Genomic DNA, 24,136 nt, shown 5'->3' with positions numbered 1-24,136 from the left:
TTATGTCGCAATACAAAAAAGCCTTGTCTGAAGGGTCCTAAGAGCTCCAGGAGGACCATGAAAGACTATTGGGATGTCAAGAATGAGCAGCTGGACAATAGTAACATCCTCTTTTTCTTCTGGAATGAGAATGGAATGAGCAGATCTCTGGCAAATTGCCATATGGCAGGCAGCCCAAAACAGTCTGGGTAAGGGGAAAACATTGATGGATTCAATGATGAGCATTATGCTTACTCTTCCAGTGATTAGTTTGATGTATACTTCAGTGACATGTTTTTTGCATGTTATATGGAATTGTATCTAATCAAATCAGTTCTGAAAAACCTTGCCAGGAAAACTGCAGGAACTTGCTTTGGCAGTCTCCAAGAATCAGATATGATTGAAGAGGGAAAAAATGTGGAATTGTATCTAATCTTTGGCTAACAAAAACGAGGTATTTTGTTCATCATTCCTTTGGCTTACTAAATTATTTTTATAAATAACAATGATTAGAAAATTCCTCATATATAAGGCAAAAAATATTTTTTTTCTTAATGCCAGTGGCTTTCTGAACAGAGGTAGAAGCTATTCGTTTGTTTGCTCAAAGGAAATATTGGTGAGTTGAATGTAGTTTATTCCAAATACGTGGATAGGACAGTAGTTTGAAAAAATAGCATTTACTTGATTAACTACATCACTGACAGTGGCGCAGTGGTTAGAATGCAGTACTACAGGCTACTTCTGCTGATCACCAGCTGCCATCAGGTTGGCAGATCAAATCTCACCAGCCTCAAGGTTGACTCAGCCTTCCATCCTTCCGAGGTCAATAAAATGAGGACCCAGATTGTTGGGGGCAATATGCTGATTCTGTAAACCGCTTAGAGAGGGCTGTAAAGCACTCTAAAGTGGTATATAAGTGATATTACTATTGCTATTGACAAAATGTAATAGCAGAGATTTTGACATAAAAATAAGGCTGCCCAATCTCCGTATTTATTCTCTATGTATGCGCATCATTTTATTATTTATTTTATTTATTTATTTATTTATTTATTTATTTATTTATTATTTATTTATTTATTTATTTATTTATTTATTTATTTATTTATTTATTTATTTATTTATTTATTTATTTATTTATTTATTTATTTATACTTTAAGAATGCTCAACCCTAACTAAAAAATGAGGAGTGAGTGAGTAGGATGAGTGGGGGGGGGGGAGTGGGATCTGTTATTAATCTATCAACCAGTCAGAGCCAGGTTTTTAAGCTCTTATGGAAGTTCGGGAGGGTTGGAGCTGACCTCACTCTGGGAGGGTTGGCTCCAACTTTCCTGATCTTCTGCAAGAGCTTAAAGAGTTTAAAGACCTGGCAAGATGTTCCAAAGTGTAGGAGCGACAGCAGAGAAGGCTGTTCTGCTGGACTCTGCAAGCTGAATACCCTGGCCAATGGGACCCGTAGTATGCCGTCTCTGCTGGACTGATGGGACATTCCAGTCCAGGTGGGATGAGATGGTTATCTCCATCAAGTCTTTTTGGATAGAAAAATAGATAGATAGATAGACACACAGACAGACAGATGACATATATTAATTCACGACTGCACAATATAGCTCAAAACTGCTGTTTCTCAGGAAGATTCCCATCACATTTATTTTTTTCTTATTTAATTATAGATATAGGTGGTGGTTCTGATTTTCAAAAAGATTAAACTCCCTAACTGACATGGACTGACTTAAATTGCCTTCTATGACTGCTGTTAGAAAACCAATTTCCATTTGGCACCCATATGTTTTGTCTACATCTTTATTTTAGGTTTTCGTGATTATTACACATGTGGCTCTTGCATAATAATACCTCAGGAAGTGTTTTAATGAACAAAAACATGTCATACTAATGCAGCGTAGTGAACTATCTTATGGATCCACATCAGAAATAATCATTCATCTCAAAATTTGAGAATTCATCTCAAAAACAGCAACTTTGTCAAGCGCCCGGGAAATCAGGAGATTCAGACAGTTCATATGAATATACAAATGTATTGCAAGCTTAAGTTCTCTAAAAGAATCTGACCATTAAGGGAAATGCAGGAAAGATAAGAGAGGCATTCAAGGTGGGTTGGACTTAGATCTCTTGTGGGAGTGAAGGGATTCGTGACTCATGATACATTTGAACCCCTTCCTTGGGCTCAGTCTGGTCATCTCCTACAAGCTTCTGCCAAAAAGTAAAGGTGCTTCAAACTTTGTTCAGGTTTCTGCTAATATTGAGAATAGTATATGTTTCAGTATGTAAGAATTTATGCCAAATTGTATTAGTTATGCACCTCTGAAACAACAATTTGTCTATAAAATTAACTAACCATCTGGATGAGGAAATGATAATGATATTATTATTGTTAATAAAGATATTTATTGGATTCATAGATAACAACAACAATAATAGCAATATTTTGCTCCGATTGGGACTTGCAGAGTTAGGAGATATGGGTAATATTTAGATTTCAAGAGTCATATTGTCTGAAGGTTGGTTTGCACACATTCCTATATACACATTTCTTTGTCCCATTATCTGGAAAACAGAAAGGGGAAGACACCCTTTCCCATGTCCATCTATACTTGCAACTAAATAGCAGGCTGCTGTGGTGTATTTCCATAACAGAAGACCATATAAGCAGTGCTTTCCTCACATTTTTTCCCCTTAGGATAAATATTTTTCACTCGATCATCTGTTTTTCAGGATAGAAGCATTTGTAGCAACAGCTGGACATGTACAAAAAGGGCATCAGGAGTGGGCTGTAAGGGAGAGACCACAAAAGCTATACATGATCCAGGAATATTTTCCCACTGCTTATGAATTAACATCATGTTTGCTTTGGTCTGCAAAGATATTACTCATATGGAAACTGTGCCTTACAGCTAAGTGTACAGAAGTTGTCTGATTAATCTTAGCAGCAAGTTAAAGTCTGAAGACAGTATGCTTTGACCAAAAATAGATCTTCAGAACAAACGTGTATTTCCTAATAATAGTATGGAAAAATCCAGCCAGAAGTCTTAAGCATCCTAAGCAAATAGTGCCTACCACAAAACAAAAATGATGAATATAATGGTATTTAAATCTGTGCAACTTTTGATATGAAATAATGTAATGAATTATTATGACTAACATCATAGCAAAATTTACAATTATACAATCCAAATCATGAATGGATATAAAAATAAATGATTTATGGATGCAGTCTTACACTACCAAGAATTTATGATTTCTAGAAATGCAAAATTGAGCAACTATAAAAAAACATTTTCTTTCCTGAACTGAATTTTTGAATTTAAAAAAGTTTGGAGTAGTCAAGATTACTTTGTTAAATGTGTGATCACATTTTTTTAGTGCTCACATAAATTATTGGGTTTAGAATTCTGTCATTTTAACTTTTAATAGATAACAGATTAACAGTTGGAAGGGACCTTGTTGGTCATCTAGTCAAACCCCCCCCCCCCCCGCCTGAGCATTTGTGACAGACGGCAGTCTAAGTCTCTTCTTGAAAGCGTCCAGTGATGAAGCTCCCACAACTTCTGAAGGCAAGCTGTTCCATTCGTTGATTGCTCTCACTGTCAGAAAATGTCTCCTTATTTCCCGGTTGAATCTTCTTGCAGTTTCCATCCATTATTCCCTGTCTGGCCTTCAGGTGATTTGGAAAATAGGTTGAACCCCTCCTCTCTGTGCAGCCCCTCAAATATTGGAAAACTGCTATGATGTCTCCACTGGTCCTTCTCTTCTGCACTCTTTCTAAAGTCTCAACATCTTTTTTATAATGTGACCAAAACTGAATGCAGTTCTAGGTGTGGTCTTACTAAGGCTTTATAGAGTGGTATTAATACCTCATTTGATCTTGATTGTATCTCTCTGTTAATGCAGTTTAGGATTGCATTGGCTTTTTTGCCTGCCACCACACACTATTGCAGTGTTTCCCAACCTTGGCAACTTGAAGATGTCTGGACTTCAACTCCCAGAATTCCCCAGCCAGCATTCGCTGGCTGGGGAATTCTGGGAGTTGAAGTCCAGACATCTTCAAGTTGCCAAGGTTGGGAAACACTGCACTATTGGCTCATATTTAATTGGTTTTCCAAGATCCCTCTCACAGTTACTGCTATTAAGCCTGGTTTCACCCAGCCTATATAGGTACTTTTGGTTTTTCTTGCCTAAGCATAAGACTTTACTTTTTTCTATATTGAATTTCATTCTGTTAGATAGGACCCAGTGTTGAAGTCTGTCAAGATCCATATGGATCTTGAGCCTATTATCTATGATGTTAGCTATTCCTGCCATCTTAGTATCATCTGCAAATTTGGTAAGTTCCCTTTCTATTCCATCTACGTTTTTTATGAAGATATTGAAGAATACTGGACCAAAGAACAAATACTGGAACTTTGTGGCACCTTATTGCTTACTTCCCTCCAAGTAGATGTAGTACCATTAAGGACTACTCATTGAGTACGGTTTGTCAGCCAGTTACAAATCCATCTCATGGTGATGCTACCTATCACACTTTTTTCTAGCTTACTAAGAAGTAGGTTGTGGTCTACTTCCTTGAATGCCTTGCTGAAGTGTATTATGTCCAAATTATTTCGCTGGTCTAGGCTAGTCGCTGTGTTGAAGAATGAAATAAGATTGGTTTGGCATTATCTCTTTTTAACAAACCCGTGCTGACTTCTAATAAGTTACTTTCATAATTAGTTATTTTCATAAAACTCTACTTGATAAGTATTAGGTTTTTGTAGAAAGTAAAGCATATATGGAATCCTCAAGTCTATATAATGTAGAATAAATGAAATAACTGAAAAAAATTTGGATTATTTTAGCACATTCCTATTTTGTTAAGCTAGGGACACTTCTGGATGTTTGGACTAAACACTCTCTGTTGATTTTGGGTATAGGTGTAGTCCTTGATATATGACAGCAATAGGGACTGGGATTTCTGTCATTAAATTATGTGGTCAAAAAAGCACAATGTCACATGACCATGCAGCTTAGTGGTAGAAATTTTGGCACTTCTGGCTGAATGAATCACTGTTGAATATTAAGGAAGTATGTGACATGGTCACCATTTGTGACCTCCTGCCTGCTTGCCCATTGACTAAAATATAGAAACAACTAAACAGCACAAAAATAATATATGAAACACTTTCTGCATTTTAACTAATGGTTCTCCCTTTTTTTTGCAGTTCCAATACGTTAATTCTAGTTAAATGAAAATAATAGTTTTAATGCCATTGTCTAAGGTATAGCTCAAGGACAAAAAGCTTCAGGTTCAAATTCCCCATTCCTCTCACTTGCTGATTTTATGTTAGTTAAGAAAATTTGGATTTGGATTTATTAGATTTAAATAGAGCTGTGTATTATATTTCAAGAAGGGCAGAATATAAATCAAACACATAAATGAATATACAATAGGAATAGCACTTAGACTTTGGGTCCTCATTTTACCCACCTCAGAAGGATGGAAGGCTGAGTCAACCTTGAGCCTGGAGAGATTTGAACTGTCAAATTGCAGGCAGCTGGCAGTCAGCAGAAGTAGCCTGCAGTACTGCACTCTAACCATTGCGCTACTGCGGCGCAATGGTTATATGTATACATGTTATATGGTTACATGTATAATATCAAACATTTAAATATAATGTTAGACCACAATGGTGAATGAAGACAAAAGTTTACTTTTTTCCTCTCTGTTATAATCTTATGAAAATCAAATACACTGATTCCTATCAGCCACAGATGAAAAATTGTGGCTAATAAAGCAGATGTAAAACATTTGCACTTAAATGATGGTAGTTGAGGAAACACTCAATTTTATTTTCCGTGTCCCTGTAGCAACTACTGAAAAACAGCCACAACAAAAATGGCTTATGCAAAATTAATGTTATATCTGTCTGTATCTCAACAAAAGTATTCAAAAATGTTTAGGCTTAACAATTAACTTTCATACTTGAATGCACATATTTTGCTTTACATGCCAGTGGCCTCCTACAATTTCTTTTTCAAAAGAAAGACTATTGTTCTAAAAGAAGAAAGATGAATCATAGAAAAGCCAAAAGGAATTAAGAAGCATGACTCAATCTCCTTAATGGGACAGCTGCTGTAATAATATTTGACTGGTAATTGTCAAATGCTTCAACAAAGACACAGGATCAAAACTACATAGGACTAAAGGTTGTTTTGGCAATATGAGGAACATGCCACAAGATGTGCTACTCAGAAAAAGTTCTGTAATTTATATCTTTTATAAATGCAAAGGCCTTCCATTCAAACTCAAACCAGTTCTCCATCCTATCAGTTTATCCTTCTTTACCCATTTCATACAAACATTTGTGTAGCAACCCTTTCTTTTAAACAGATATATACTGCTTACTTGTAAACTTCATAAACAGATACCTCAATAGTACGAAAAACAATTTTATTGTACTGATGGTATATTGGATGTGCAGTCAGGGGAGGCAGGGGAGGCAGAGCCTCACCGCTCTCATCATGAAAAGAAAAAAAATGTAAAAGGGAAAAGGCGAGTGCTGAGGTGAGGCTTAAAAAAGCCTCTAAAAAAGGGAGGACTGTCACAACTTTGATCTTTGCAAGCGTGCAAGCAAAACACTCCAGGATCACGATGGCGGGGACAGCAACTCCTTCCGCTGCGCTGTGGAGAAGAGCCACGCTGTGCAGGAGGCTCCTGAGCGTTAGCCTCAGATCAGCGCGAGCCGCACTCCCCTTCATATTGACTCAGGAAGGAGGGGAATGGGACCACATGTGCAGGAGACTCCTCAGCGCTAGCCTCAGATCAGCGCGAGCCGCAGTCCCATTCCCCTCCTTCCTGAGCCAACATGAAGAGGACCGCGGCTCGTGCTGATCTGAGGCTAGCGCTCAGGAGCCTCCTGCACACGCGATCCCATTCCCCTCCTTCCTAAGCCAACATGAAGGGGACCGCGGCTCGCGCTGATCTGAGGCTAGCGCTGAGGAGCCTCCTGCACACACGGTCCCATTCCCCTCCTTCCTGAGCCAACATGAAGGGGACCGCGGCTCGCGCTGATCTGAGGCTAACGCTGAGGAGCCTCCTGCACAGCGTGGCTCTTCTCCGCAGCGCAGCGGAAGGAGTTGCTGTCCCCGCCACCGTGATCCTGGGGTATTCTGCTTGTACACTTGCAAAGATCAAAGTTGTCACAGTCCTCGCTTCATGATGATCATTTGATGACGTCAGTGCCTCACCAGCCATAAACCTCACCGCACGTCACTGTTGTATATTATCGTATATTTCTTATAATGGGCCTTATTTTGCTACTTTCAAAAGCTATAAGTCCAATTAGCTGTTTTTTTAAAAAAAGGTTTGCTGTTTAGTTTTTCCAACCTAAGTATTATAGAATTAATTACTAATGTGGAAAACTGACACCTAGGAAAGTGCATTATGACACCCAGATATAATGCTTACTTCACCTCACATGCTAAGCTAGGGATTTTCAAACAGTGGACCACAAATCCCTACAAAATCATAATTTGAGAAGGTTGTTGGGTTTTGGGCAAATTGCACATGTGAGCAGAGCCTCTGCTTAAATGTATCCCTGCTTTACCTACACAAGTTGATAGCCAGATTACCCAAGGAAAGCCTACAGCAAGTAATGACAATTTTGATTTCACTTGCACAAGGGAAATAATGAGCAAAGCCAGGAGTATAGTTGGGCAAGCCTCTAATTTTATATCTGCAACCTAGAGGTGGGTTCCTAACAGTTCGGACCGGTTCGGCCGAGTAGGTAGTAATTCGGCTGGCCACGCCCCTGAACCGGTTCTATTGCAATGCCATGGGCACTGCCATCTTGTTTTTTGCTTCTGCATATGCGCAGAAGCCATTTTTTTACTACTGTGCATGCACACCTAGCGTGCATCAAGTGCGCACGTGCGCAAAGCGTGTCCCTGAGCAAACCAGCAGTAACAGAAGCCAGAACCCACCCCTGCTGCAACCTAACTTGTACTTGTAAAGCTGGATGGCTATTTCATCCGTTCTCAGTTTTCTAGACAATCCTAAAACTGGCTTGTTAAAACAAAAGAAACAGTAATATTTGGAATAAGTACTGACATAGCTTCTGTTTTATGTTTGAGTATGGCTTGCTTATACAAAGTTTGATTTCTGTCCCAAATTTGACCTTGATGTCCCTACATTGACTTACGACTATCCATTCAAAGTTACAGTGGGGCTGAAAAAAGTGACTTATGATAGTTCTTTTACTTACAATCATCACAGAGATCTCATGGTCATATGACCAAAATCTGAGTGCTTGGCAATTGGCATGCATTTATTATGACAGCTGCAACCTTCCCAGCTGCCTTCCAGTGACCAAAGTCAATGGGAAAAACCAGTTTCACTTAATGACAGCAACAAAAAAGGTAGTAAAATTAAGCATGACTCATTTAATGACCTTATCATTTAGTGATGGAAATTCCCGTCCCAATTGTGATTGTAAATTGAGGACAATCTATATGGCATTTGAATTTGTTTCAGCACAGGTGATGGTCACCCTAGATCAAGAAGCATGAAAAACAAGCTTCTTGGCCCAGAAGCATCCTCCCCAGTATCTTCCTGCATCTGTCAGCAACTGCTGCCTAATATAGCTTTTTTTTTCTATTGGGGAGCTTATCAACTGATTGATAAGAGCAGGAATATGATAAATCCATACATATTTGCATGAATATATAGACACTTTTATGTATGAGACATATAAGAAAAATAAGTTATCCTTGCTGAATGACGAATGAATATTTGAAGTCCTATTCAAAAGATAAAGGTTTCCCCTGTCCAGTCTAGAATCTAGAGGATGGTGGAATCTAGAGGATGGTGCTTATCTCCATTTCTTAGCTGAGGGAGCCAGTGTTCTCCAAAGACATTTCCATGATCATGTGGCCAGCATGATTATATGCCAAGCTTCATGGAATGCTGTTACCTTCTTGCCAAAGTGATATCTATTTATCTACTTGCATTTGCATACTATCAAACTGCTACATGGGAAAGAGATGGGGCAAGAAATGGGAACCCACCCAGAGGTGGGCTTCACATAATTTAACAATCAGTTTGCTCACAATTGAAAATGTGAGCACAAGCACGAGCGCTTGCTTCGCTCGCTCACAGACCTTGAGCACATGTGTGCTGTGTCAAAAACACGGTGATTGTATAGGACAGGATAGCTTCGCTGGGGTGCGTGCCTTGTAGTGATGTTTTAATAACTGTCTTTCTTAAAATGATAAATATATATAATATTCAGTTAGAAAGGAACCTCAGTTCAACAAGTTCAAACAGATATTACCCCTGTGGAATTTAATCATGGTGCCAACTGAATCCAAGGGCAATGAAAATAGATGAATGGGTTAGTTAATTCCATGGCACAAGTTGCTCTTTTAGTCAGAAAGGAAGTCCAACATGTGACTACCTTTCTATAACAGGAAAATTTCGCAGTGCCATGTTTCTACTTCATGGAATGGTTGAAGATAGGAAAGCTGATGGCAGAAAACAATACTAAATTTACTGCCGACCATTTACATTAATATTGCAATCTTAAACTCTTACTAGAGAGTCAAATCTTACCAACTATTATGAGCACCTGGACTGCCTAAACTAAATGACCAGGGGGCAACATAGAGTTAAGAGTTCTGTGGCTATTTTTTTACAGCCCCATAGGGGTAGTTCAAATAGTAGCAGTTCAAGTCAGGTACTCCTAGCTTACTTCTAAACATACATAAGATTCTGAATGGTTTGCTTTTTTATTTATAACTTTTTCCTAAAATACTTTTTACAGGCTTTTTCTTTAGTACAGTTCACATGGTTTACTTATACTTAACTGTCTTTTTAAAATCATATCTGGTCATATTAAATGCCCAGAAAGGTGTTGCCTGAAAGTTGGATTTAGGCTACTTGGAAATTCTATTTTCAAACATGGGACTCTCTAGATGGTTCTGGGCCTGGGGTATTTATCAGCTTGGCCTTCCTTACAGGATTGTGTAATCAAAGTTGCACAAAAGGCAGATATTGGACCTTCCAATAGATGGATTTTTGAAATTGGATGAAAATGATATATTTTAAGTACTGAGATTGATCCCATCTTTTAAAAAATAGTGCTTAAAAGTATACATTTAAACATTTCAGAAAATTTAGAGTTGAATATAATGTTTTAAATAATATTACAGGAAACATCTTAAATATAATTTCAGCCACCTAAGAAAAATCAAATACTCTTTGAAAATAAAGACAATATAATTGGAAGAAAAAAAAGGCAAGCAAAAGAATACTTTTGTAGATTATTACCTGGTGAATCATTTAGACTGAAGGCAATTCGTATCCGTTTATCAGCAGGTACCCTTGCTGTGGTGATCATGTGGGCACTAGAACCTATGTGTCTAGTTGTATGTTTCACCTAGAGAAAAAAATAGCAAATTTTTGTAGGTCATGCAAATTCATTGATGGTGCATATTAGATATGTTCCTATAACGTTTTAAATTATGTTCAACTAGAGATTTTTATCCAGATTTTTCAACAACTTCTGATGCTCTCTCAGCATATGATTTCCCTTTCCCTTAATGAAATTATGGGCCCACAATACCTTGTATATTCAAATGCAAAATAGAAAGTTTAAAATGCAGAAAAGGTTTACTTTGATAAGAGAGTCTATTTAAATATTTGACACTCTACAGAAATGCAGAGCAAATTGTAGAATTGTGCTGTGTGTGATAATCATGAGCAAATTTGATTGACTTATACAAGTCAGTCCCTTCCTCAATGACCTCTGGCATTATTTTTTTTTTTACAAAATTAAAGGCAGATGGATCAGACTTTTTTCTAGATTAGCTCATCATTAGACAGAATAAAGCAGTTGTCTCCAGCAACTGTTAATTAGACTGCTGTATCAAGTGACAGCAGCAGATATAATTCTAATGCTAGCGTTTGAATTAAATGGAAATGCTGATCTCATCAAATTCTGTGTATTATGCTTTTTAAATTTTGGGTCTTCTATTGATGAATATGTATTTACTTAAAAAAAAGACTATCTGTATGAATCATTGTGCTGATGCAGTTGACTTGTTTTAATTTTTAACCCTACTATGGAAGCAAGGATTAAAACAAACCACTATAATTTAGTTTAGCACAAAGTGTAATCTGAGTCAATGAATGCAACCTAGCAGCTGTTAAACTGACTTTCATCATAGAATGTGGTAGAATCAAGGGCAGAATGGAGATGGGCAACGTGGATGGTTTTGATGTAGCTTTTTCTTACCTTATGTCTTTTGAGGGAGTGACTTTCTTTTTCTTAATACATTTCTGTAGTTTGCATAATGTTCCCAAAAGGGAATAGTATTATGGGCATGCATGTAAATAGATGCAACTATAATAGATAAACAGGCTAACAGATTGCACGAGAACAACTAACTTATATTAGTTCTGAATGATAGGAGCTTGCTAAACAAAATGCTTATGACATTTCAAACTTACTATATACTATGCAGACAGCTAGCATAGCTTTTCTGGAACACCATTCCAAAAATTAGGTTACTAGGTTAGGCTGATCTGTGGATAAGCTGTGATCAGAGCCTTTAATTCCTATCTAAATTATGCACTTTCATTGAGGTTCATCATAGTTACTTTAATACAAGATGTAGGAAACCACAGAATCACTCTCATGAAGTTAACTATAGCTCACAAAAACACATCCTTTTAAATACAAATTAATCTTTAAAAAAGCTACCAAATCCTTCTGATTTAAGGTTACCATATATGCTAACACCACTTTTTATACATTGTCAGTAGGGTTAATTATAGTTCATATCATATGCCAACAGTGACTTATAGTAAAAAAATAACTCGTCCTCCTAACTCCTAACTAGAGCCACACTTTTTATTTTAACTGCTGCTGGACAGAGTCATGACATTTTAGGGAAGCTTATAGATAGTCCTCAGCTTATGATTGTTTAACAATGGTTCAGTGTTACAATGGCCTTGAAAGAAAGGATTTACCATCTGTATTTTCATTTATGACTGTCACACCATCCCATGTTCATGAGATTACAGCTGCAGCACTTGGCAACTAACTTGCATTGCATTTATTGCAAGTTGCAGCAGCCTGTGCTCATGTGATCACAATATGAAGTTTTTTTGCTGATTTCCAGCAAAAAAAAAAAAAAAAAAGCCCATTGGAGAATTGTGTAATGACCATGTGATTTGTTTAATGATCTTTGTAAAGAATTGTCATAAAATTGGATCAGATTTACAACCAGAACAAGTTACAATGGAAATTCTGGTGGGAGAGAGAGAGAACATACCTGGTAAATGACTTTTTGACTGGCATCACAAGAAACTGACTATCTGAAAATAGCCTAAAGCCTTTCCTGTACAGGTACATTCAACTGATACTCATTCCTGGCTACAGTGTCACAAAATGAATGATAAATCATATGTTGATCATTACAGATAACCATAGTTCTTGATAGTTCTAAAAAAAAAAAGTCCAGTCTAAGTATCTCCTTGTTCTCCCTCCACAGGCATGTCCTTCAAATGGATGGGGCAGATGCCCAAATATTCCTTTTCCACAATCTGTTTTCCCGAACTGTTTTTAAAAGAAAGTTATTTAACTTGGTCACAGTTGATGAAGAGAAAGTCTATATAGCAAACTTTGTCTGCCCTCTCTCGATTTAACAGATTGTCTGCTGCAAAGCACAAAACAAAATACAACTGGACACAATGGAGGTAGGAAAATACAACTATATCATTTACCCATTCATCCTATTGTAATTTTATTTTGAAAGTGGTAATCATCTTGTAAAATGAAGGCAGTACACTCTTCCAGTTTTAATTCCTAAATAAAATTCAGTCCAGTCAGACAGATGGATATCGCAGAATGAATTTATATTGCAGCCTTTAAACCTTATCTGATGCTTTGAAATGCAGTCTGGTCTCTAACATCTACTTATTTATTTTACAAAACTATATTTTGCAGTGCTTCCAAAGTAAGCCTAAAGAAAGACTGATCTTGTAATGATTGTCTCCAAACCTTAGAGCCTTCTGAAGCAGCACCTTTGTCTGAAGACCATAGCTCCCAGTCCACCATTATGGAGGCAGACTCCCAGCTGTTTAAGGATTTATACAAAGCACACTGAATTTGATCTGGAAATCAGTTGGGAGTCAATGCAGCTTAGGCAGAGTAGATAAAATATGCTCTCACCAAGACGTACCTGAGAAGAGTCTTGCTGCTGCATTTTGAATCTGCTGTAATTTCCCAATCTCTTTTAAGACATCCCCATGGGGCACTTTGCTATAATTGTAATGGCAAATGACTAGAGCAAATATCACAGTTGCCAGATCAGGGAGCTCCAGGAACACTCCAACCACATAAGACAAGAGGCACTTCCAAAGTGGTGAGGTTTCCTGGATCTAAAAAGAATGGGGTTGAAAAATTACACTTTGACCTTGATGTCAAGATGTACTGTTTTCCAGGAAAGGAGAAGGACATGGAAAAGACCAGATCTTTAAGTAAACCCCGAAATATTTCTTGGGGGGGTGGGGGTGGAGACTTTTTGAGATACAATTTAAAATTGCAACAACTTAATCTTAGTTTAAATTTGTCATGGAAACTGTGTCATACAGACAATTGGTACTGCAATAATTGTGTATAAAATAAATCTTAGATACATTACCCTATATATTGCTCTTATCGCTGAATATCAAGTATGCTTTTATAGCCATAAGTGTGCAGGTTTTTTTCTTCTTCTGGAAAATATATGCTAACTAGGCGAGTGCAATTTCACTGTCAGAATATAATTGTGTGTAGCTTTCTCTATTGTTTCGATATAATAAGTCTAAAAAAAATCTCAATAGCCAAAAATGATAGTGCATAATTAGAGTTTTCTGTATTCCTTTTCAGTTCAGATAAAATAGCTATTGTTATAGTAACAGATAACTCTTCATAGAGCAGGATTCTATCCTTCCGAGGTCAGTAAAATGAGGACCCACATTATTGGGGGCAATACAATATGTTAACTTTCTAAACTGCTTAAAGAGGGCTATAAAGCACTGTGAAGTGGTATATAAGTCTAAGTACTATAGCTATACAGGTAAAAATATAAAACAGAATTGCAACTGGTTTATTGGTAAGATATAAACTGAATAAAAATTGAGCCTGACATCTTTTAACTTGTTGACCAATGTATATCTAATTTCCAATTTACCTTGTATGTGATTAGGAAATAATAATAACAACAACAACAACAACTGTATATTTAACCCAAGAATCTTTGTCATTCCTTTCAGGATAATATACTAATGTAATTAATACTTTTGACATTTTTAACTATATTAATCATCTCATAATTTATTATATCCATAGTATAACAGACTACATATTATTGTATTGCCTCAAGCTAAACTATTTTGTGCCTAACAAATAACAAGTGGTAAAATGCTTTTAAAATAGCTTGCTGATGTCCCTTTCTTTTTCAAAATACTGATAAGGCTACTATACTTAAGTTGCAAAAATTCAGGCTGATACTAGATGGAAAGAAACAGTTAGTGTTCTACATCTCTTAGTGCTACTGGTTGGTTTCTGAACTTTTGCTGCCCATGTATGTTAGGTACTGGAATTACCTAAAATCAGACAAAGATGCTAATAAAACAGTATTAGACCCTGTTGATTCTGAAAACAGTTTGACAAAATGTTCTATTTTGCTAGCCTTGCAAATAAAATAAAATTCAAATAAATATGTGAATTATGTCATACTTTAGAAAAAACTATATATAAACAAAATTTGGATTAACAGTCTTTATGTGAAATACAGTACTAGACTTCAAACTGTAAGAAGGAAATCTCATATATAATGTTTAGATTAGAAAAGTAAATTCATGTTTTGCTGTTCTATTCAGTGAAAACAAAGTCAAGTTTGTTATGATTTCATATCCCAGATTGAAGCTTCAGAGATGCTACAAATGCAGTCTCTAATTTATTCCATTACTTCTGTGGCTTACCAAAAAGTAAAAAAAAGCATGAAAGTACTACATATTAAAACACATGAACTCTATCTTTAATTACATTATTTCTTAGAAAAGATTGTGCTATTAAATATTTTTAAAAATACAAAGATTTTAGTTAGAAACTTGAAATAAATTGTACATTTTTTCTTTTAATAAAGCCATAAAAGTATTGACAAACATCCATTTTTAAGCTTTCCCGAGAAATCTGTACAGTACAGATTTATTTTTCTCATGTATGTATGTATGTATGCATGTATAATACATATATCCAAGAGGTTTTCCTTTTAGAAAAATAAAGCAAAAGAAAACTGTAGAAAGAACAGAGTGAAGATATAGTGTGCATGTATCATCTAAAATGAGGAACTAAATAAAACTGCTTCAAGCAGACACCTTGATCTTTGCTTTTGTGTAAGACAGAAAGCTTTGATTGTAGTATTCTATGTCTGAAACAGTTATCTAGGAAATGGCTCTTTAGTTTGCTTATCTGTGAGTCTGCATGCACTTTGCTTATATCTAAAAAACTTCAGCTCCCGAACCCAAGTGTGGTTACAACTCAATCAGTTAGTCCGGTTTTCACACCTGTTGCCTTACCTCACTTAGTGGTGTCTGCACTTGTATAAATCCAGGGCCAGCCTCTGCCTTGACTTGTTGTTGCCTTTATGGAGTAAAGATTCAGGAAAAGAAAAGGCTGCACCTGCTACATAGCAGTGAACTGACAAGGTCTGAGAAGTTGAAACAGCTGTCAGGACAACATGCTGCTACCTGCACTTCCCATAGGCTTTTTACGCCCTCAGGACCACCCTTTTCTGTTTTCCGTCTCAATTCCACCGTCCCTTCCCTTCCCTGCAATGAAAGATTACAGCATTGTCATGCTTCCTCAGCACCCTCCCCCCCTTTCAGGAACCATATTAAAGTAGCCAATTGTCTGGAGGCCAAGATGTTTAATTCATTAGTCCTGCCAAACCTAAAATACAAACCGACTTGCTTCATAGGACTGGAATGTTTTCAGCATGACCCAATCAGTGTCTGTGTCTATTCCAGCAAACTGGAAAAGATAGCCTGACTCCAGTCAGCAAAAATGTTTGCTGCTCCTATCAGCTTGGGGTGAGGTTGCCAATTTGAACAAGCGGCAAGCAAGCTCACAGTTGGCTTGACTCTAGCTGCTGCTAGAGTCAAGCCAAGCAACTGGACTAGCAGTTTTCTTGCCAACTCTTGGAGGTGTCTGTACTGTCCAGCAAATTAGAAAGTAGACTTTGAAGCACTAAAGAAGACAATAAGTGGGTATTAAAGATTTTATTGTGTTAAGCATATTCACTATGGTAGGGCAACCAAACTATATTTACAGAGAGAAGAGAATTAGAGTGTTCTATTTATCTCTACTGTTGTCTATTGGTTGCCAGGAGTTTTGCAGTCCAATTATAGTAGCCCCCATTCACAGATGTTTTGGAATAGCATAATCTAACGTAAGCTTGGTTTTGAAGGGAAATTATATACTGTATTTCCCTAAAATATACTGCTTGTAGTTAATTGTTTTGCTTATGAATGTTAGAACTATTGAAAATGCAGCCAAATGATTTGGAGTTAGAAGATAGATAGATAGGTAGGTAGGTAGGTAGGTAGGTAGGTAGGTAGGTAGGTAGTCCTACAAAACATGTTGGAAAAAAGATGGTATACATATTTCAAAACCAGTATTCAAATTTGAATAGTGAAAGTCCCATGTTCTTGATACATTCTGAAACATTCAGGACGATGTCTATTATTAAGTGCTTCTTTTAATAATTTCACTTTAATTTTGCTATCTAATGGTTTTGTGTTTTAGCCCACATTTTCTTTCCTTACAGTTCTAACACTAATTCTATAGTTCTTGACCTGAATTGATTTATAAGTATTATAACAAAAAATTTAGTTGCTAGAATCTGGGAGACGAAAAAGTCAGCTAGATGACCTTGGGCCAGTCACTTTCTGTTATCCCGAGGAAGGAAGCAATGGGGAGCAACTTGCCAAGAAAACTGTGGAGACTTCTTTAGGCAGGCCCTGAGAATTGTATATGATTGAAAAGAAGAAAAAATGTGTGTGTGTGTGCATGTGTGTATTAAAAAACTACTGTTGTAGCTTATAGTACTGATCTGAATTTTCTTTTCATTCATCTCAGAAACATCTCTGACATCAGTTTCTCTAAGAAGATGCTAAACTGGAAATAAACTGACATGTATGATTCTTATACACTAATGGAAGGTTGCTTTGAAGAAAGTGAAATTAGCTTACTTGGATTTTAAAATAAGACTAATATAACACACACTTTTTGGTTTGGGTATAATAGAGTTTTCAGGAAATTATTAATAACAAATAGTTGCAATTGTTCTGTTAATGGGAGGCCAATCAAAATTTGGAATGTTAATGTATGACTTGTTCTATTATTATTACTTTTGGGATGGAAATCTACATTACAGAATTAGTCGCTGTCTGTGTTGTTTGTCAACATTTGTATTAGTATTTTTTCTTCAACAAAAGAGTAAAAAAGGCTTTTGAATAATTTGAGCAATTGTGAATGTTCTAACAATAGAATATTTTAAGGTCTTTTTTAAAGGTTATTTTAAAAAACTAATTGAATAAAATAAATGTAATTACACGAGAATGTCTTCTGCTATGGGAAAGATAGAAAAGTTGCAAATTCCTAGTTTTTCCCCTTTAGGCATAAGGATGGGAATGTTGTATTTCTTTCTGAAGCACTGTAGTCATTCAATATTTGGTATCCAAGCAAAATTATTTCAACCGTGGATCGGATTATGAAACTTATCTCTTTAATATACAACATATCATGTTTTAGTCATCACACATTCCAATGTTATCATTCCCTGAATTAGAAACATTACAACTTATTTACACACTAGAGTTAGAACAAGCTTGTAACTTTATTCATTTATTTACTTAGCCTGAAAAATTTAGTACCTGGAATATATATAAAAAAAGTAGTATTTTCTATATAAGAAACACCTGCTTTCCTTTGATTTAATTGCCCTGCTTTTACCTCTTTAGTATTGACAGCATTTTGATAAAACAGATGATTTCGTTGACACTAAAACGTTTGTTGTGTTAGCCTATAAAATGAGTTTTAAAAATAATACATGGAAGCTTGTATTTACAACAAATTGCTATTTTCCACATTTGTTAAATACTAACTGCCATCAGCTTTGCTTAGCATGTAGATGATCAGGATTATAGTTCTACATATCTTGAAGAAACATAAAATTGGGAAAAACTGCTCTACAGAGTATCTCTGTGAGAAATATACATTTTCAGTGAAACTGAAAAGCTCTGTTTACTGAAAATAGATTGTTACAAAGAATAGCATTTTGAGTAAGGGGTGGAGAAGGAAATCATGCATAGTTGTTCTATAATACAGGAAAAGAAATGAGGAATTTCAGCTAAAAAAATCAAGGTCAGTTAAATATCCGTTTAAGAAAATTCTAATAGACGAAAGTGGACTTTGATGAAGGTGTTTAAACAGAGGCTGAATAGCCATCTGTCAGGGAGCTGTCCTACTGGATTCATACCCCAGAGCAATGAGGTTTTTTAATTTGTTACCAATTTATGTAGCCCTCTATTTTACAATCACAACTCTGGGAAGTGAACACAAGCTTAAACATGAGCAATACCACAGAATAAATGATTAACAATAACACAATAATAGCACAATGGCTACTGAGCTAAATGCTGTTGTTTAGATTAAAACCGTATGTGATTTGCGTCTCATGGCAAGTATATGAATGCAGAGAAATGGAAATTTATTATAATCCAAAAATATGGATTTTTCCAATTTGAACTCATTATTTGTGAATCTGAAATCAATAGGGAATTTTAACATAGCAGAAATTTAGTGCCACATTTTGGTACCTGTCATGAATAAGAGGCTATCCCTCAAAATAGTTTGAAGGACACTGCCTGAGAATGTTACATTATGTTTACATTGCTGGAAAGTCAGCAGGCTCTCCTATCATTTGACACTTTTCTGTACATATTTGCTATCACCTGTAACCGTTTCTTTAACACTACCAGATAAATAAGACACCAGAGAGAATCCTACATAATCATTCCGCTTTCCAATACTGCCACCAAGAGAACATAATATGTTTTTGATATAAAAAGATAACAGAAAGCTGATCATTTTTTTGCAAGAAAGCTAAATAACTTTGCAGGTACAGTGAGTTATCCTGACCATCCCTCTTTCAGCTTGCACCCACAAATCTCCCAATCTCTTGGAACAAGAAGGAAAGAAGAGAGAATAGATAAGAAAAAAAACCCCTATTTTGTCAATATTGCCTAGCTGACAATCACAGTTGGATAAAGACATTCGCTAAACAGCAAGCATATATGAAAATGTTACATAGAGAATAGGAGCTGCTGATCAAAACTCCTCTTTTTAGTGCTCGCTTTTTTCAATCCTCTGTCTGTTCCCAAGTATGCTTTCCTGTTCTGTAATTCTCACTTCTATATATATTGAGAGATGTTCAGAGCAAACAGTGTGAATTGGAATTGGAATCACAATGCAAGCTCTGTCTCTTATATACAATGGGTTGCATTTGTCCCCTGAAGATGTCCTATTTACTATTTACATATCATGATATTGCCTTCACCTGAGGCCAGCCAATTGTGGAGGCACTTAGAAATAAGTCCTGCCTTATAAAATATGTATAACAGCTCACTGCACACTACAATGTACTTGAGATTGAACTTTTTCAGATGCTTGTTATTTGTAATGAAAACACTATTATAATGCTAAATAATTCAAAGAAATACACAGAAATGCTCCAAAGGATACTCCACACAGACTTTCAAAGGCTGTTAAATTGTAATTTTATGACGTTAAAATGCTGCATTATTAGCAACATATACTCAGTTCCCAACTTTTAAAACATGTTTTCTTGTTCAGCATAATATTTCACTTGTTCTAGTACTTCTTATTATGCATTATAACAGCTGAATCATTCACCTTCCTTTCATGACAGATGACTAGTATTATAGTCTCTGAATGTGGTTTATGATCTGCTAGCAACATGTTTATCCTCAGAGACAAGTATTAAAAAATATATAGTCCACACACATACAGTACTATATTTTATCCTGAGTGTAGGGCTATCCCGTATCCCAAAAAATAATGTAAATGATTGGCATACACAATGGGCTTCTTTGATCTGTCTTGTAGTGTCAGTAGCAAGAAGCTATTGTGCTCTGCAGTTTTATCAGCCAAGAAAAATGATGGGTAAATGTTTTCTAGTACAGTATATCACAGAAGTGAGTACACCCTCACATTTTGTAAATATTTAAGTATATCGTTTCATGTGACAACACTGAAGAAATGACATTTGGCTACAATGTAAAGTAGTGAGTATACAGCTTGTATAACAGTGTAAATGTGCTGTCCCCTCAAAATAATGCAAAACACAGCCATTAATGTCTAAACTGCTGGCAACAAAATGTGAGGGGGTGTACTCTCTTCTGTGATGTAACTGCTTACATTTGATGGGAAGGCAGGCAAAACTAGGGAATTTACCAATTTTTAATTTGTCCAACATTAGAATGACAGAACCAGCATAAGGCACAGAATGAGGGCAGCACAATTTATGCTAGCATATATTTCTACTAACATACAGATAGGATAAGCACTTGTTAATACATCTCTGAGGAAACCCCGATTGGCTAATTCAGTCGGGGGGTGGGTGGGAGGGGCGGAATCGTGCATTTCCTAGTTTCAAATTATGATAGATAACAAATAGCTGAAAAATCATGCCACATATAAATATGTTAACATTTTCTTCATCAGACCATAGTTGTATTTTTAGGGCATAGGGTCTGTGTTTCAAGGAAATATAATTTATGCACTGTCATAATTTCATTGTATTTTTTAGCCGATTGTTTCTGTCCGGAACACAAAGATTTCAAGTTCCTTTTACAGAGAAATTCACAAACATTACTGTCATATGAATATTTATTATCTTTTAAACGAGATATGATCTCTCATCACTAGCAAAAAGTAAATGGTAATATTGTAATATTTAGATGTGTACATTATATTATTATTCATTGTCAGTATTTTTTTATATGTAGCTATTATTCCATACATTTCCAACATTAAAACCTGTAGTTAGTTCTAATTCTACCAGGGTGGGTTCTGGCAGTCACTAATTCTGGTTCGCTCATGACTGCGCACACATTTGATGCACGCTGCGCATGCATGCACAGTGCAATAAAAAATGTTCTGTGCATGCCCAGAAGCAAAAACAAGTTGTTGGTGCCTATGGTGCTGCCCGGAGAATCAGTTCAGGGCGTGGCAAGCCTGGGTCGCTGCTAGTTCCAGCAACCCAAGCCGCCAAACCACTACCGGTTCAGCTGAACCGGTCCGAACTGGTAGGAACCCACCACTGAATTCTACCATGGTTTTACTGCTGCTTTCTTCAGCAGTCTGCTTTCATCTAGGTCATATTTTTGTTCATGTAATTCCCCAAAGTGTAATCACAACAAGGATTTGCAGCACACTTTTTAAATCATAATTATATATTATTTTTAAAAAGAATGTCTTGTGACAAATTACAGCTGCATAGAATGGCATGAATTGTAATGCTAATCATGTATTTGGAAATATTTTTACTCTATCACAATTTCAAACACAGCATAACTTTCAATGTGCTTTTGGTAAATTAGTACTGTTACTAAACTGAAACTGGTCTAAATGCCATTTTATATTTTATATCTCCTGTTGTGTTTTTGTTTTTAAGTTATAAATAATTTTAAACATTCCTTCTTTGCCAAAATTGTGTAAATTTTATTAGAATGTTAATGAATAATTCTGGAATTGTCAAAACGTGGGCAGATAAATTAGGATTTTCATCTAGTAATAGGTTTTGGCTGATAAAAAAAGAGAACTATCGCCAACAATACATTCAGATGGTCCTCTATCAAGGCCAACCATCCTGTACAATATAAATTATATAGCTAAATAAAGATAAAGGCCAGCTCAAAGTCATGACCAGACACTGATTCCGAAATAAGTATTCAAGGCACATACCAAGTTTGTGGGAACACATGCTTTTCAGTTATTTTAGTCAGATATTGTTAGGAAGATATTTTAAGAATAAACTTTAATATTCAAACAAGATTTTGGAAACTCAACTCTAGCACATTTTTTTAACTTGCCTTAATTAATAGGATGACTTCTTTGTGCAACCCATAAAATTGGGTGATTCAAAAATGATTTGATATATTTATTTAAAATATTTGCTTCATTATTTACTTTAGTGGAGCTGCAAAATACTTCTTAAATTGTTGCTGAAATTTGGAAATTTTATCTCCCTGAATATTTTATCAGTTATTAGAATGGGCGTTGGTTCCTACCTGATACGCTCCTTCTCAGGGCGGTGGAGACATCATCCAGGCATGGTATGACTCCGTCAGGATCCAATAGGACTGGGTTTACAAGTATTAAAGACACACCCACCAGGCTACTCCCCAGAAATAGATGAAGGAGTGACTTGTAGACCGTTGTGTAAGCAATCTGAAACAATATATATAATATCTCTCCCCAAGGAACATGGTAGAAAGGAAAGGTACACATTAGGAAGGAAAGGTAGTAAGCCCCAGGAATAGGTTGGGGCTGAATGATGTCTCCACCGCCCTGAGAAGGGGCATATGAGGTAGGAACCAATGCTCATTCTCCAGTAGGTGGAGACATCATCCAGGCATGGGACATACCAAAGCCCAATAGTCCCTTCGGGAGGGAAATAAATAGAGACTTAAGTGGCCACCACTCGCTGCAGCACGCATCGGCCAAAAGAAGCATCAGCTGAGGCATATCTATCCAGCTTGTAGTGATGGATGAATGGAGTAATTGAGGTCCATGTAGCCGCTTGGCAAATGTCCTCCAGCAGAGCTTGAGTCGACCAGGCCGCAGATGTGGCCGCGCTGCATGTGGAGTGCGCCGTGATATGCGGCGGAACAGTTAGTCTTGTCTAGTGGATAAGGCTGCCAACTCTGAGATACGTTTGGCTGAGGTAATGGCTACAAGAAAAACCACCTTTAAGGTTAAGACATGCAAGGACACAGAGTGCAAAGGTTCAAATGGAGACCCAGTCAAGGATTCCGGGACTTTGGAAACATCCCAGGTAGGAAATCTGTGAATTGTCGGTGGCTTGATATTTGTGGCCCCTCTCAAGAAACGCTGGATCAGAGGTTCATGAGAGAGAGACTGAGCCGCAGTCAGTGAGAGGACTGAAGACAGGGCTGCGACCTGGTGATGAAGAGTGTTCAGGGAAAGGCCCAGGTCAAGCCCCCGTTGAAGAAATTGGAGAATTTGGGGAACAGACGCCTCGAGGGGAACAACGCCTTGAGATTGGCACCAGAGAGAGAATTGAGTCCAAGTGGCGTCATAAATGCAGTTAGTGGAAGGGCGCCTGGAAGCTTGAATTGTTCTGATGACTTCCGCTGAGAGGTTAGCGGTCCTTAGAGCTTCCCGCTCAACCTCCAAGCGGTGAGGCGCAGCCACGGAAGATCTGGATGTTGGCACGCCCTTTGCAGGAATAGTGATGGGAATTGGGGCAGTTGCCACTGAGAGATTCATGAGGTCGGCATATCAGGGCCTGCGGGGTCACCGAGGAGCGATCAAGATTAGTTCTGCCCTTTCCACCAGCATCTTTCGGATCACTCTCTGGATGAGAGGGGTAGGCGGAAAAGCTACAGAAGGCCCGAAGGCCAGTCCGTCCTCAAAGCATCCAACCCTTCTGCCCCCGGAGACGCCAAGCGGGTGAAGTACCTTGGTAACTGAGTGTTGTCCTGGGAGTCAAAGAGGTCAAGGACCTGACCACCAGCTGCTGGAATATGCGGCGATGTAGGCTCCACTCTGCTGGATCTACGTGCATGCGACTGAGTTCGTCTGCCTGTGTATTGTGGATCCCCGATATGTGTTCAGACTGGAGTGACAACAGATGGGCTTCCGCCCAAGATATTAGTTGGAAAGACAGAGTCATCAGACGCCGGGATTTTGTCCCCCCCTGCCGGTTTATATGTGCTTTGGTGATGGTATTGTCCGTAAGGACGAGCACGTGCGCATTGGCCATGAGAGATTTGAACCGGAG

At 37.2% G+C, this 24,136-nt stretch overlaps 1 protein-coding gene across 4 annotated transcripts in view; it reads right to left on the bottom strand.

The window, feature by feature from the left end:
* The window catches only part of MAP3K7CL (MAP3K7 C-terminal like), a 52,730-nt gene that overhangs the window by 22,738 nt on the left and 5,856 nt on the right, over positions 1 to 24,136 (bottom strand). For 2 of the 4 annotated variants that reach the window (XM_081951497.1, XM_081951498.1), the window contains exon 2: positions 10,302 to 10,410. In XM_081951497.1, the coding sequence (XP_081807623.1) occupies positions 10,302 to 10,371 (70 nt within the window). In that variant the 5' untranslated portion in view covers positions 10,372 to 10,410. Of the gene's footprint in view, positions 1 to 10,301; positions 10,411 to 13,219; positions 13,338 to 15,602; positions 15,840 to 24,136 lie in introns of those variants that run through there. The other 2 variants (XM_081951496.1, XM_081951495.1) reach the window with 2 other exon arrangements.

Source organism: Natrix helvetica (assembly GCF_964273705.1).
Source record: "Natrix helvetica genome assembly, chromosome: 4".
NCBI lineage: Eukaryota > Metazoa > Chordata > Lepidosauria > Squamata > Natricidae > Natrix > Natrix helvetica.
The sequence above is the reverse complement of the archived record's forward strand: the minus strand, read 5'-3'. Positions and strand labels throughout refer to the sequence as shown.